The 16,845-nt window shown below is 39.0% G+C and overlaps 1 protein-coding gene across 2 annotated transcripts in view; it reads left to right on the forward strand.

Annotated features, from left to right (window-relative positions):
* The window catches only part of LOC101850188 (SRSF protein kinase 3), a 58,168-nt gene that overhangs the window by 26,614 nt on the left and 14,709 nt on the right, over positions 1-16,845 (forward strand). For both annotated transcript variants that reach the window (XM_005103612.3, XM_005103611.3), the window contains 8 exons: positions 1,968-2,189; positions 6,356-6,443; positions 7,581-7,668; positions 7,878-7,984; positions 10,951-11,113; positions 11,464-11,615; positions 12,400-12,586; positions 15,099-15,728. In XM_005103612.3, coding sequence (XP_005103669.1) covers positions 1,968-2,189; positions 6,356-6,443; positions 7,581-7,668; positions 7,878-7,984; positions 10,951-11,113; positions 11,464-11,615; positions 12,400-12,586; positions 15,099-15,728 — 1,637 coding nt within the window. The remainder of the gene's footprint in view (positions 1-1,967; positions 2,190-6,355; positions 6,444-7,580; positions 7,669-7,877; positions 7,985-10,950; positions 11,114-11,463; positions 11,616-12,399; positions 12,587-15,098; positions 15,729-16,845) is intronic.

The following is a 16,845-nucleotide window of genomic DNA, read 5'->3' on the forward strand; positions in this document are numbered from 1 at the left end:
TGAACAGGATTGTTTTGATGTTATTGGAGGGTTTTGCGAATATTTCCTATAATGTCAGTGCTGTCCAGTTGTTATTTCTATAAATTTGTTTTTGTTCATGAAACAGCGTGCTTTGTGATATCTAGATCGCAAATAAAAGAATAGTTGATATGCTTCTCGAAAACTATGAGTGCAGTTAAAACTAAAACATATTCTGTGATCTTATGCCACCTGCTGGTCGTGAGAACCATTGAATTCCATTTTCTAGACCAGTGACTTGTCGCTTGTCGTTGTGCCTGCTTATCTCGCAGCGCATTCAAATAACACAGAATATAATAGTCAGTGGTCGGAGACCACCGCTGTGTTGGCTTTAATTTATCCTTATCGTCTTATAAATAATTGTTCTTTCTTGCGCACCCCTTCCCTCCCAAAACCCCAGTTCTTGTGGGACGAAGAACATCTTTCAAATTTAGAGCAAGTAGAGAAGTAACGTTCATTTTGCCCCATACTTTAAAAAAAAAAAGAAGAGATTTATCGATGTATGGCCACTTATGGAAAAGTTTCCCGAGTGCGACAGATGGATGAAGGCATGCATAAAACAAATTTTATACATCTGTTGAGGTCGATGTTCTGTCAACCCATTACAAACACCAAATGACATCATGTTGGAACATACTCTGTTGAATATTTATGAATAGATCAGATGATTGTCAGAAGATGGTTAAACAGCGATAGGGGGTCACCCCCCCCCCCCCAAAAGAAAACTGTCAGCAAAATCAACAGCGAAAACAATAATAATCCCCAAACAAAACTAAGCCCCAAAACTGCGCTCCCTACGAACACACTCACCTTGCTCAAAGAAGAGCTAATGAAACCCGATGTTTTAACGTCGATCAAATTAAATGATGAACTCTTCCCTATACCATATATCCGCCACCCGATCAGTGTTCCTCTCTTTTCGTTCTTTAATTACAACCCCGTTTCCACCATCCAATTGGCGTAATTGTACAAAGTCCCTTTTCTTCGAGTATTGACGGCCTACAGCAAGTGGTTGTCGCGTGTCTTGCGAGCCGCGCCCAGAGGCAATAATTCCTCGCAGCGAAATCGTCCTTGGTTGATTTCTCCCACTGTGTGATATATGGGGAGTTCACTAGTTAAACCAACGACTCACCCTCCCACTCGTTGTGTGGTGTTGACATCGCCCCAGGCTCTGTAAGCTGATTGTCGCTGCCTCACGTCCTCTATACCCGCCCCCACCCCCCTCACACAAAACAGTAACCAAAAAAAAAAAAAAAACCCTCGTGATTTATTCTGTGGTTGTGGGCAAACTAGTTTGCAAGCTTCCTTTGTATGTTTGACGCACAATGAGTTCTAGGTGCTTTTTAATTGCTGGGAATAAAACGTACTGCGAGTACTGAGTACTGCGAAAGATCGGCAGATATTTGAGTGTCTATGCTGCAGTACTTCTTACTATTATACTATCTTTGTTTATAACTTATTAATGTGACACATTATTATTGGGTTTTGGGTAGGTGGAGAAGGGGGTGATTGTCAAAATGTTTTTAAAAATGAGGGCATCATTTCTCTTTTCAACAATAGTGTTTTATGGAAAGAATTGCGACAACTGTGTTTACTGTTGTGCATGAATGTCTTATTGATTTATTTTGACATAGAAAAACAGACCTGTTTGAAAATGCTCTCTGAGATAAGGGAATTTTCTAAATCTTTTCTATCAAACATCTTTCGCCCTTAAGCCTTATATCTCTTTCTTTTTTGTGTTTGCTACTCACTTGTAACACCTCTAATTTTTGGCTCTTATATGACCTTATTGTGTTGCAAGTGTGGTAAAACACTTACTAAAACCTAAAACTAAACTAAAATACATTCCATGACATAATTTTTTAGCTGAAGAAAATAGTGGTTTTTCCCACTTTGAGTTTGAGGTACTTACATGATTTTTTAACAACTATTTTTTCCTTCACTTGCAGGTCGACAGACCCCAAGAAGAACGAGCCACGCTATGATGAAGAGGAAGATGAGGAAGAAGAAATCCTGGGCTCTGATGATGATGAACAAGAGGATCCCAGAGACTACTGCAAGGGTGGATATCACCCTGTGAAGATTGGGGACCTTCTCAATAGCCGATATCACACCGTGCGCAAACTAGGCTGGGGACACTTCTCCACTGTCTGGCTCAGTTGGGATCTAGAGTGAGTATCTCTTCCACCCCCCCGGCGCCTCTCCTTCCCCCGTATGTATGTAAGTGCATGTACAAATGAGCACATATACAGTCAGTCAGTCATGTTTACTTGTCTGTGTCAGTTGGAGTTGGATCAAAGCCTGCAAGCCTCATTCTATTGAAATTTTTTATTATTTACTGTAATTTGAGGACTAACGTCAATGGACTGCATGAACCACACCCGTGTACACATATTTGACATACATGTGCCAGTACACTCTTGTACACATATTTGGCGCATGTACCAATATTGTTTTTGTTTTTTGTATTATTTTCTTATGGCTCTTTTTCTGTCACTCCTGTCTCATCCTTCTTCATTACTATAAAGGGTTAATTATGTGGGCAAATTTTTTAACTGGATTCCCTGACATAGAGTCATCTTTTAAGTTGTGAAATTTTCATCCAGTATTTGTGTTTTCTCTTATAGTTATTGTTTATTTTTATCTTAGAATTTTAGATGATAAAGTGCAAATTCATGTTACCCACATTAACATTATAATAAAATGTGCTGAACATTTCCAGAGGCTTAGTATGTGTGTTTTACTAATATCGATCAAAGTGCTTTTATTTGTTTTGGTGATTTATGCATGGAGTATTTTCACAACTGAAGTTGACACCTCATATTAATTTTATATTGCTTGGGTTTTGGATTACCTTCAAGTGGTGGCATATATTGTCACACCAGGTCAGCTTTCTGTCTGTTGGAAGTACTCTCTAGTCTGCAGTGTTGGTAATATCTAACTTACCTGGCTCAGATTCTTATCCAGTGGATGGTTGGTGGGTGCTCTGGTATGGTTTGCACCTTCTTTCCTGTCATACATCTATCGTCCTTATCTCTCCTCCTTCTCTTTCATGTGTGTTACTCTCTTGTAACATTAATCTTCAGTATTTATATGATGTGCCTTAAAACTCGTACTATAACAAAGATTCATATTCAAGGTGAAGAAATCAAATTCAAACCTGGTGTACCGGAATAGTTGTCCCTTTACATTCACATCAACCAGTTTATGTTTGTTGTTTTAAACACCTGTTAATCTTTATTAGTATGTCCCACCACACAAAATAGTACTTTCGAAAGTCATGGTTCCTGCAATTTATAAAATTATTTATCATTATGCGCCTGAACATGATGTGTTATATGGTACCACCGGTTAAAGTATATCATTGAAGAATAAGTAATACATCAGTCTGAATTCAGTGAAATGACAAGAGAATTTATGGAAGATTTTATTAGCTTAATCTTGAAAAACAGTGGTTGTGGACAGGGAGCTGGATTGTTTCTTGACAATGAAGAATGAGTTTTGGTGTTGCCCCCCCCCCAAAAAAAAAAAAGCCACAGCGAAATGGTGTATTTCAGTATCACCTTGAAAAACATTGAATACCCTCTTAGGTGTCTGAATCAGGCCTGGAACTATTTCACATGCAGTTTAATTTGGAGCTTTGGGCGTAGGATACCCTTTCCCAGCATGTCAAGTTAAGATTAAAAATTGAAGTGTCAAAGTGAACTGATACAGTGTTTTGTCTCATTATTACTGTTAAGTTTTTCATCTTTATACTAATGAGACTTGCAGAGGATGGGTGAGCATTCTTGGGAAATGAAGTTTATGGTAAAGATCAGGAGTTTCCAAAGAAAGTTCTGTTCTCTCAATGCCATCCCGTTAATATTTATTGATTTGAAGACTGCTTGTGGTTTTTTAAAAATAACGATTTACTCATCCACTAGCTACATAACTCACACATGCTGAGATGAGGTCACCAGTGGTAGACGGGGAGGACGTTTGGTTTTTCACACTGGGATTCCCCATGAAGCGCAAGAGTGGCGGGCTTCTTCTAGCTCTGAGGGAAGGGAAACATTGATTTCATTGATTTGTGGTGGGGACCGGTGTGTGTTACTATACATAGGAACACTGTGTGCTCCCAGTGGCTGTCTGGCTTGGGAATTGGGGGCACTACTGCTAAAAGAAAAGTGAAGTTGGATGGATGCTGGTGACCTGGGGTTGGGTTTTCCTGAGGGCAGACTGTCTTGCACACTGCTCTGTGAAATTGAATTACCAATAATTAAAGACCTGAAGAAGAAAAAAGACTTGGGCAATTGTGTCATTGTTGTTATAAAATGTTTAAGCGAGTTCGAGTGTTTGCAAATGAGAACTTATTTGTGTCTGTGTACATTTATTTAGATTTGTATTTATATCTTATGTGTACTTGTAGTAAAAATATCTGTGTGTGCATTGGATTGGGAGTAAGATTTAAAACTTACCTCTCCAGAAACAATTTGCATAACTGACTGTTTCTGTTGTTATGAATCTGTTACTTTCTGCTGCAGAGCTCTCTGGTGCTCATTTGTTGCCTCATCAACACAAAAAGGGATATGCAGTTCATGTGCCAAAGCAAACTACCTGGCTATTTTTATAGCCTGTAAGAAAAGCAGATTTACATACTTAGTTAATTTAGTCCCTGTGGGTGGTTGGCGGGTGATCTGGGGTAGTTAATTTTGCTCCTTTTTTCCCTTTCAAATATCCTTTTCTCCTCTTTCTTTTTTTTGGGGTGTTTTTTGTGCTTGTTACCCTCTTGTAACACCTAATCTCTGGCACTTATATGACCTTATTGTGTTGCATGTGCCATACATTAAACTAAATCAAAATACTTAATCCCAGTGGTCAGCAAGATTAGTTTGTGCCAGGAAACGTTTTTTTTAATTACCATACCCTGGTTAGCACAGGATTTAGTAGCGAAGTAGGCAATGAATGCATTTGCACTGGTTCATTCCATAGCGTGTTTTGTATTGATTGACCGACTTGTATGGTTTTTCGTAAATTTTTACCACATACTGGAAGTTTAGCGGGAGGCAAGGTTTTGAAGGATGGCTAATAATGATAATAATAGCATTCATGTTATGCACATCCACACTCTTCAGCATGCTCTATGCGCTTTACAACCATTAGTAGTCTTGTATAATTCCAGTTTTTATGAAAATGGCTTATCATTTTAAAGTAATTTCTACCTGCATTTCTACTTTTTACCCAGTGTTTTGCTGCAGTCAGTCATAAGCTTCACTGACATGTTGAATTCGAAAGCTTGGTTGGGAGTGCAGTAGGATTTTTTGTTCTTTCTTGCATGTTCAAAGAGCCTAGTCAGACTGGTAGAAAATCAGTCTAATGCGGGCTGTCCTTGGACTCTGTGATCTTAAGGCGATCCTTGGGGCCCCCTTGAGTTTTGTCATCAGGCCCGCTGAGGCGACCTGGGTCAAGTGCACACACACGGCACATGCAATGACTGTGCAATCCTTGTGGCGACCAATCAGGACAAAATGTCGCTGGCATGCCTAGCAATAGGTCTATATTTGAAAAAGAAGTAAAAGAGGCTGTAGTCCAAAAAGTGGCTTCTCCAAACGTGTTTGGTTTTAGTTTTAGTTAGAGTTTTACGGCACTTGCAACACAATAAGGTCATAGTCTTATAAGTGCTGAAGATTAGAAGTACTACAGGAGAGTAACAAACACAAAAAAGAAGGAGGGGAGATAGAGAAGATAAATTTTTTATAGGAAAGAAGGAGCCAACCACACCAGAGCACCTGCCAACCACCCACTCCACAGGTGTAATTACACAATCAACTTGCTTCGTGAAATGGATTATTCTTCTATCGGCACTTGCGGGAAAGGTTTACGTGGAACTAACCTCGTATTATGCTTTGTCGTTGGGTTGTCTGTTACTGTACTCTTTGCACTAAATTTTCCGGAAGCGTTGGTGATTTTTGTACACATTTCAATAAAGTCCAAAACCTTGTCGCTTGGCCAGATGCCATTTTCTTTCATCAATACACCTACTCACCACACTGGCCGCATGGAAATTTCAGGCGGGGATAGAATTCAGACAGGCCTTGTTCAGTCCTTGCACAGGCCGGGGATTTGTTTTGATTTTGGCCTGCGCTGGGTCTGTGCTTGGCCCACGCTGGGTCTGTGCTTTGTCTGTTTGAGGTCTGCACAGTTCAGTTGAAGCCGCGCCTTGAGGACGGCCTGTGTCGTGTGTGGCTGCCATTAATTGGACAATAGATTCTTTTTATTTGAATATAAAAACTAAGTCATAGTATGAGTTAAATGAGGGTCTTTGCTGAAGGTCAAATTTCCTTTTATTTCCCCTCAGATGTAAAAGATTTGTGGCACTGAAGGTTGTAAAAAGTGCTCAGCACTACACTGAAACTGCCCTGGATGAAATCAAGCTGTTGAAATGTGTAAGTTTAAGGAGTTTTTGTCTTTGCTTCCCTGATGCTGTTTAGCTTTGATAATTTTTTGTAATTATGGACAATGGCTTTTTTCAATTTTGGACAGCTTGTCTACATCATTTGACTGTTCAATTATTGGTTAAAGCATACAAGATAATGTACCGTAAGCCTTTATAGTTGGTAAAGATGTGTTTACAGTAGGAACACAGTGCATTGCTATATTATGGAACTTGTAACTAGAGATTCATTAAAAAACAAAAATGAATTATCCCAAATATCTGAACAGTACCAGTTATTGGCAAAGTGATGTCAAGATTGTTTTTAGTTTTCATGAGCTGTACATCTTCTACATTAAGTAAGAATATATACCACTTTTAACCATTTTCAAGTACTCACAAGCAGCCATAGCTTTTTGTGAAGACAATGTAAAGGAATGGACTACTTCGTAAGCTCAGAACAGCTCGGATACAGAGCATAAATGTCTTTGCTTTTGAAATTTTGAAATTGCTTTAGTCAAAATACCGCTTTTCAGACAGATTAATACTTTCCTTTCAAATTTTACTGATTTTGCACAAATAGCAGTCATCATTTTTTTACTTGACATATAAAAACTTTGGGGGTTTTTTTTTTTGGTTACTTAAAATAAAAAAAAAACAAATGTTATGTGTCATAAATCATTGGCTGATTTTGTTTTGTATAAGTGAACTTTCAAGTCATAAGGGCATGTAATGTTCAATTTGCAAAGGAGTATCTTTGTGACAATGAAGTACCTTTATGTGGCAATGGGTGGCAGTGTGGATTCCGGTCTAGGAGGGGAACACATGCCTTTTGTTCTTTTTCGTGCTCTGGACATTTTTGTAAACTAGGAGAATGTGAGCCTCTAAGGCATGGAAGGAACTTAATTATTTCCTCACTTATTGGCTGAATATGTAATTTTTGCTTTTGGGTTTACATGCTCTTTGGTGTAATATGGTAGCTAGAGATTAACACATGTTAAGTCTTTTGTGCTCCTGTGCTTCAGTGCAGTTTTTTAAAATGATGCCACTTTTAATGTGGCTGACCTATGACAGTGTAGGTTGAGTGGCATTTCTGACATTTACAGGGAAGGCTTTGGGCTTGAATTATCTGTGCCTATTTTTGTTGCAGGTTCGAGAAGCAGATGAAGGAGATCCACACAGGGAAAAGGCAGTGCAATTGCTGGACGACTTCAAGATTTCAGGAGTCAATGGAACTCGTATCTTTTGATGCAGTGGGCATTTACATGCCAGTTTTTTGGGGTTTTTTTAATGGGTTTTTTTTTGTCTTGTGTTATTGAGTTTTATAGATTTCAGTCTTCAGGCTTTCAACTTTTCAATTATTTTTTTCCTTAGTCTTAATAATCAAATGGAGAATTTTGGTTTAGTATTACACTGCTCTACTTATTTCCTTGACCATTGTTCTTAGATGTCTGCATGGTGTTTGAAGTGCTGGGCAACAACCTTCTCAAGCTTATCATTCGTTCAAACTACCAGGGTATTCCTCTGCATAATGTCAAGCTCATCACAAAGCAGGTATCTTCAAAAAAATTTTTTGTGCAGATGCTAGGACTTTCAAAATATTTTCATGTTTCTGCTTCATTTCCTTTGAGCAAGTCACTGCTTTCATGTGCCGCACAGAGTTTTGTTTGTAAGTTTGTGAATGGTAATGTCTGATGGCTGTAGTATTATTATTATACAGATTATGGACTGCAGTTGACAAAGTGATAACCCCAGAGTAAAGTGTGACCTACAATAGTTTTGTTACTTGTATAAAATAAAAGTTAATTTTCGATTGTGTCCCTGTCTGTCAATATCAGTCATATGAAGGTAATTTCAAAACTGAGTTTACATTATTTTTAAAAAACTATCACCTTTTCCTGCAATTAAAAAAAAGAATGAAGTAAATATAACAATACATGACGGAAATATGGAACTTAATTGTGCGAGTTGATAAAACACAAAAAGGAGAAAATGGCCTCCGAAGTTGAGCAACATGTTCTTAGAATTGAGATAGAGATTTAACATTTTTATAAGTTATCTTGGCTATGCCACAATAAGGTAACACACAGAAGTAGAAAACTATTTATTCACAGAGAAAAAACTTATGGACAAAACAAAATTTTCACGAGAATGGACTTCACGTCAAATGCAACAACATGTTAGCATTGTACTAGGTACCAGATACTAAATTTTCAAAGTAGCTGTATGTCAAATTCATCTGTTTCACACGAAAGGCCTGTCTCCTGAGAATTTTGGTACCATACTTTTACCTATCGGTCAGTTTTTAAGAGAGTGGCAACTGTTTCAGTTTAACATGATAGTCAAATATTGCTGAAGTCACAAACTGGCTGCAACCCCATGTTTGACAGAAGTAAAAGAGTACCAAGTGCACCATACATCTATGACAAAGAAATGAAGCCTAAATTTTTTCAAGACTGAGATCGTTACATATCAGTATTTTATTGCCTCAAACACGATGATATGACGTTATTTCGATAAAAACAGCGTTGTCCGGGCTGGCACCACACCAGCCCTTGCGGCGAGCAAGTCAGCTCAATACTGTAGTGTACTGAGTGTTCCCGGTAGTTTCACAGAAGGATTCATGCCAAATAATTCCAAACCGATGACTTTATTCTAATAGAAAAAGAACTGTTCTTTCTATTGGTACATTTTTTTTAGCATTTCGTGTAAAAAATTATCTTTGAAAACTTTAACGCTTTTTAAAAAGTCACTCTGTCCAAACACCAAAAACCAAAAATACTCCATGGGAAACCACGCTCAAAGCTGTATAGTTCTCCACCAATGAAAAGAGAGTAGTCATTAATCTTTTTGCAAAGCATTCGAATGCATGGGTGTCAATTTTGAACCGGCCGACCTCGCATTCCAACCGGGAGGAGCTTTCCTTTCCACAGCGATTCTCCATCTCAAAATACTTCGATATACCAACAACTTAAACTTTTGTTACGAAGAAATTCTGAACTTTTTCAAAGTGTACAGCATTTGGTGTTTTATAGCAAAAGACCAAAGAAACAGTGGTCTGAATTACCCCCATTTCACCGAAGCCACGCACTCCGAAGGCCCCAGGTTGGCTTACGTGCCGTGTTTCTGCTACCTAATTGTACGTTTGCAATAGCTCCATAAACACAAGAGAGCACACACACGTACACACAACACTCACATACACACATGCACACTCACACTCACATACACACACACATGCACACTCACACTCACATACACACACACATGCACACTCACACACACACGTACAAAATGCACATACACTAACATGCACACACATGCACATAGACTGCCTCGGTGGCCTCTTGGTAAGGAGTCCGTTTTGGTGTCTGCTTTTGCTATAAAGCACCAAACTAAAACACAATAAAAAACAAACTTTTTAAAGTCTATCCAAGTTTAAAACTGAAAGACCAACAGACGATAACAGCTAGCAGGGCACACCCACACAACCAGCTGTTTACGTAAACAAGCTTGAAGTGAGCTAGATGTTACCATTTTCCCCCTGTTTAACCAATCAGAGCGCCGCGCCCCCCCCCCCCCCTGTCGTGCATAGTGATAACAAGTTGTTTACATTTCAGACCATTCATGCTCGAAAATGGATTAAAATCTAAAAATAGTTGCGACGCTGTTGCAAATGAAGAACGTTGAAGTAAAGGTGGCCATAAAGTAATGGTTCTATAAATAGTCTCACAGCTACATACCAGCAAGGTCAAAATTCCTTTATCTCGTCACCCAAGCTCACAACAGACCACACACTCCTCCAAAATAAATCAAAATAAAATATAGTTGATTATAGTTGTATTTTGATCTTAAATGAAGCAGAATCTATCAAACTTTTAAAATGTAAAAAAAACCCAAAAATTTCAATGCAAGTCACTTTTTTGCCTTTCGAGCGTCGTAGCTGATAGTAGCACACTGCTTCTTACGACTAATATTGACCAGGGGAGACACAATTGTGTTTCTTGGGTAAAAGTTAATGTAGCAGAGAATTAGCGGGCACACTTTTTTTTTCTTCAAATATTAAGTAGTTGTAAAAATATCTTTTACTTCACAAATCGTAATGCCCTTAGTTGCTCTGATTATGCAGAGATGTAAAGTGCTTGCTTAAATGTAGGTACAGGCAGTTCGTATACATCAGTCAAAATAACAAGAATAAAAAGCAAATGTTTCTACACAAATGATATTTGATTCCCATTTTCTTGTTTCTGTTGAATTACTCAAAAGATCAGATTTTCACTGAATGATACCTTTCCATTTTGGGGCTTCTGGGCCCTTGCGCGCGAACTCTAGAGGGAAAGCTCCTAGATTTTCAGTATCTCCGTTGAAGGCTACATCTTTAGCACTGCCTCAAGGAACATCTGTTGGATAGTGATTGGTTTCCTCTATCCCTATTTTCCTAGTACCCTAGCTCTTGAGTAAGTGCAGATTTTATTTCTGCTTAAGGTTATTGACACGTTTTTTCTCTCCATCATTTGCAGGTTCTAGAAGGCCTTGATTACTTGCACAGCAAATGCAGGATTATCCACACGGACATTAAGCCTGAGAACATTTTAATGTGTGTTGATGAAAGCCACATTCGTAAGCTTGCAGCGGATGCCTTGGAATTCCAGAGGCTCGGAGTCAAGCTTCCTGGTTCTGCAGGTGATTATTCCTTTCTTTGTTTGCCTGACTCTGCACAATGATTGGGAGTGTCTTTTCATTGTTTGATTTTCTTTATGTTCGGTACAAGTATCAAACTGGCTGCAAACATAAAGTATTGCTAATTTTGTTATGTCCTAATTTTTAGTTTATTTAAATCAAATTTCTTTTCTGGCTGTATAAAATAAAAACAAAATGTAAAGTCGAAAGTGGTGCGCTCCTTTTGAATTCACAGTGGGCATACAGAACCAGGTGTGATAATCATGATTTAAGTCAATGTAAGGAAATAGATTTTGAATGATTTGTAAATGAGATATGTGATCAATTTATAAAATTTATTTTGCACTTTTCAGTTAGCACTGCGCCTAAAGAAAAGCCACCAGACATGTCCAAAATGTCAAAAAACAAGAAAAAGAAAATGAAAAAGAAACAAAAGAAACAGGAGCAGCTTATACAGATGCAAATGCAACAACTGGAAGAACTAGACAGAGAGAAAAGGAAATCGGTAAGTCTTGTCCTCCCAGAAAAAGATTTTTACCTGTAAATGAAATGCCACATTGTTATTTGAAAAATGCAGAACTGTTGTGGAACTCAACAATGGGCTAAAGTGATATTAGGAACCTGCTTAGTTTTGTCTTTGTTCAGATAGTATGAACAATTCCCATATTGCAAAGATTTTAAACAGATGCTGTCACTACTGTAACTGCAGTATGCTGTAATCCTATATTCCAAAGTAAAATATTAGATGTAACATGAAGTAAATATGTGGTAGTTGTGAAAACACATGAGGTTTTGATCACATTTGATCTGGTTTTGTTAATATGGAGTGCTCAGAAAGCAGGTAAAAGACGAGATTATCTGGGTAAAATGCCTATGTACAATTGATGGTCAAGGTGTGATATTTGGATTTTCTCTCCAGTTTGGGGCCTTAGGAAAAAAAAGGAAAGAATGATTTTTTGTTTGTTTGTATTTTCAAAAGAATGAGAATCTTTCTCAACGTGAGTACTTACCATAGACATTTTACAACTAATACTTTAGCCCTTTCGCTTTTAAACCATCAGAATTGCCTCACACTGCCAAATGAAGTGCGATGGGTGAAGATACCGCAAGCAATCCTCCCTAATGAGACACGTGTTTTGTTAGGCACTTAAAACTTGCCACTAGCTTTGAATTTTGCCTGAAAAAAAGAAAACCACGATTATGAGAGTTGTGTTCATCTCCGTATAGTTCATGATGAAAATTTTTTAAAAAAAATTTAAAACTTGCCACACATCGGGTTTCTATTGCAGCAAGATTGTTCGAGCATGATTATGAGTGACAGCACCAACAGTCTGCAGAATCTGGAAGCAGAGTCAGGAGCCAGCAGCAAACCTGGATTGGTGAACAACTCTGGTGCTGGGGGTGATCATGACACAAAGCTGCGCAACGGGAAGCATGATGCTGCTGCTAGCCTAGAGGGAGAGAACAATACACCAGGTTTTTGTTGTCTTCTTGACCAATCTATGCACTTCTAGAAATTTTCCACACTCTAAAGTTTATTGCAAATGAATTTGAAGTACTCTGCCATGCTAAGGCAAACCGACGTATCTGCAAAAATTGTCAATTTTTGTGATAATTTTTGCATCTTTGTTTAAATGGAGGCCTATGCCCATTCTGCATCTTGTGTCAAAGGCAGGAAGATGTATCTGCCCTACAAATAGGATATTTCACTATGGCCAACGGACGTCGCTGAAAGGCCATGCCGGTATTTCCAATGGCAGCGCGACACAACTCAAAATCATAAAAAGTGCAGATGGGTCGCTCTACCTTGGCATGACAGTACTGTGTAGATGTTTCAAATGCTTGTGGGGACTTGGGGAGTCAGGAAAACAAGACTTAAAAAGAGAGAAGGTTAATTTTTACCCTTGTTCTTGTTCTTGTTTCAGGAAGCAACATCCCTGCACTCCGGACATGTCCATTGATGCTCCGTTGCTCTCTCCAAAATGTTGCCGAGGGTCCTTCTACTGATTGTGCCAGTGCACATCTGGTTGAACGTTCTTCTGTTCTTTCCTGCAAGGATGCCAGATTTTCCGCTTCCTTTTTTTATTCCCAAAAGCATCATCCTCTCCATGGCAGTACTGGCCTCTGCCTCCCTATCTTCCTCCTCAATCAGTTGGCGAGAAAGACATTTCAGGATCTCGACCCTATCTGGTTGAACCGTATTGTCAACTAAGGTGGCCTCACCAGCCAATCTGTCGGCTTTTTCATTTCCCCTAACACCTGCATGGCAAGGGCAGAAAATCCATGTGAGCGATCGTATAGGCGTTGGTTCGATAGCTTGAATCCATTTTGTTCTCAGGAAACTTTTTTCGATCCTTCTGAGGGTACACATGGAATCAGTGATAAGAACAGCATGGGTTGTGTGGGGGCGATCTTGGGTCATCCAATCAAGTGCTTTCGTGATGGCTTCAATTTCCATTCGCATACTTGATGTAGCCCTGCTGCAGGCTCCAGATGCACTGTGTATGATTTTATTGTTGGCGAATGCAACAAATCCCCATCCACTTCTCTGGCTATCTCTTTTCACTGAACCATCTGTATAAATTATAGGATCCCCTGCTTTTGAGTTTGTGTCAACAATCTCGTTGATATCGCTCTCGTTGATGGCAGCCGCAACATTTCTTCTGTCTCTGCCCATGCTTATTTTGACCTTGGTGAGGTCCCTGTATTCTCCGGCCACCTGCTCCCATTCTTCGCCTAGTGGTAGGCTCTCAGGTACACAGATTGTTCTCAGGGAATCCTCTGCTTCCGCCATCCAAGATTTTCCTCTCTTGATTCTGACTCTCCTGTTGTCATGAAGTGCTTTGTGAAGTGGATGATCCTTCTTGCCCTTTACATTGAGATACCCGGGTGAATTAAAGTGATTGGCTCTTGTATCACTTTGTTGCCACTAGTGTTTGTATTGACATTTAGGTATTTCTATAGATAGAATTGTCTGGGGGGCATTAATCATTAATATGTAATACACTTGTCTGACTGGTATTTTGGAAGATCTGTAAATCTACATCACAAAGCTACTCTTTTGTTTGTAGAGAGTAATTGTTTCCTGCATCTTGTTTTTACCTTATTTGATTAACCTTTGAATATTTCATCACAGTTGATGCAAACAAGCAAGATTAACGAAAACGATATACACAGTTATTCTTATATATTCTGATTCATATATTCTTTCCTTAATAAATATACATGACACCAAGGAATGTGTGGCTATCGTCATTTTACTGCAATTTTTTAGGCAAAAAATGTGAGGAACTTCTAGGTACCCCTGTATTAAGAGGAGGGACCTCTGAATTCGAACGTCCATCTCCGATAGGATCAAACCAGATGGGAAAATTTGTATAAAGTGCCTTTCCCGAGGACACAATGTTGGGGACGAGACTTGAGTTTCTGAGACAGCAATTTAATGATTATGAGTCTGGTAGCCTAAATCAGTAGACTATGGACTCCAATACTTTTTTGCATGAAGTGTCAGTCCATGTGAGAAGATACATATATGGTTATGCTCTCATCACACCATTTGTATTAGGTGCTCTGTAGGAAATGTATGTCAACGTCGAGTTCCTTTTAGTTGAAAGTAAAATGTTATTGTTGCAAGATTAGGTTTGAAATTTTATATCTGAAAAGTGGATTGTGCACAGATGACTGTTCATTTTATAGAGGATATTTTTTCTTGTTGTTTTAATCTGACTGCTTTCAAGATTGTGCCCTGGATTGATATGCCACATTGTAGGTGAAGGTTTCGGTCTTTTTTCATTTTTTAATATTATATCAATGGCTGGGTGCAACACTCCAACAAATGACAAATTGCAAAATAGCGTTTGTTAGAGTTGTGCATCCAGCCATCAAATATCTTCTCTGGAGCTAAACTGGACTAAGTGGTGGATCATATTTTGAGGATTTTTTTTTTTCCCCCTATCCTCGGTGTAACCATGATAATTTGTATTCACAGAGAACAAACATCAGTCAAGTGTGCTGCCAAGTTCTGAAGCCGCAGAGAACAATGAAAATGAAGCCACTGCCTCAATGAAAGAGGAAAATGCCGCAGAAATCAACGCTTCAAATGACAACAGCAATGATGATGATGATGCTTCCAATCTCAACAAGTCTTCGGGGTCAGAGGGCCATACTGCAGCCATCGCCAAGCTTAATGTGGCCAGCGATAGCAACGATGAAGAAAAGTGCAAGGCATCTGTGAAAAACAATAGCAGCACGTCGGGTAATAGTAAAGAGAACAACAATGCCAGCAATGCGGCCAATCCTGCCACTTCAGCCTCCGAACCCCTTTGCAATGGACATGCCTCTCAATTCTGCCGTGATTCTTCCAGCATGGAGTCAGAATTTGTGGGAAGAGGTGGGGAAGGAGAGCAAATGTCGGCCAGCCCTAACAAAGACAACGGTGCTTCTTCTGAAAATCCAGCACCGTGTGTGGCAGAAGGCATGGCCGTTGGTGCCGGGGAGAGCTTAGTGGAAAACTCAGAAACTTGTGAGGACCTAGGTCCTCGACTTGTGAATAGTGTTTCGGTGGAGTCTTATGATGGCGAAGTGGAAGACATGCAAACTGAAGGAAATGCAGAAGATGGTAAGATTTACCCCTTTGTAAGATATTGTCATTTATGTCTCTATGTAGATGACACCATCATTCTCTTGTTACATGGACATGCACTGTAGGGGTGTTCTTGATTATCAAAATGTTCGTTTTGTTAAAGCACATAAAAGGTAAAAAAGAAATTAACAGTTTTGGTGAGGCAGCTATTTTCTATTGTGTACTTATTTTTATACACAGTAACTTCTTTCCTGCCGTGTAGTGTCCTGGGAGCCGTTAACAACCTTACAAAAATGTACAATTTGGACATAATGTGTTGGAGGGTAGCTCTTGCTTCTCATGGTACTTTTTTTTTTTTTGGTGTTAGTTGTGTCTGTCGATCTGTTGTTTGTCTTGCTCTCCAGTCCCATCATTATTTTGAGGATCCGGTCTTTTCCTTGAGGAAGGCTAACTTATTAACCAGATTCTTGATTGTTTTTTCCTCTCAGAGCTGCCCTCTGTTGTTTCTGTCTGTGTCTTACCTGACCTTTTCCCTCCTCTCAATGACTTATTTTGTCAGTGCGTTTCTCTTTACAAAAAAGACATACAAGACGGAGGCTGGGAAGGAGTTTGCCTGTCATTGTGGCATTAACCATTTAGGGGGAAGAGGTGCAGAAAAAGATTTTACTGTGTCAAGAATAAAAAAACTGAGGCAACTGAAAATCTTGTTAATACACCCCCCCCCTCCCCCCCACCCCCCAAACAAAATGAACAACAAACAAAACAAACAACAAACAAACCCTTCTATAAATATTAATAGACTAGTATACTAGATTCATTGATTCACTGTTATGAATCATGGTATTATTTAGTAAGCTTATTTTATATTTCCCTGTCTCTTTCTGGATTTTTTTTTGCTTTCGTCTCCTTGTCTTGTCTCTCCAAATTCTCTGCCCCCCCGCGCTTTTCTTTACAAGGTGCCCCGTGTAGGTTCTACTTACTTATTAGTTTGCTTTTTCGCTTTTTATTTGCCCTGTATGGCTATTGGTTTATTTTCTGCCAGTATTGTTTTTTATGTTGTGTTCTGTTTTTAGTATTCTCTCTCTCTCTCTCTCTCTCTCTCTCTCTCTCTCTCTCTCTCTCTCTCTCTCTCTCTCTCTCTCTCTCTCTCTCT

This window comes from Aplysia californica, unplaced genomic scaffold, assembly GCF_000002075.1.
Source record: "Aplysia californica isolate F4 #8 unplaced genomic scaffold, AplCal3.0 scaffold00382, whole genome shotgun sequence".
Lineage (NCBI taxonomy): Eukaryota > Metazoa > Mollusca > Gastropoda > Aplysiida > Aplysiidae > Aplysia > Aplysia californica.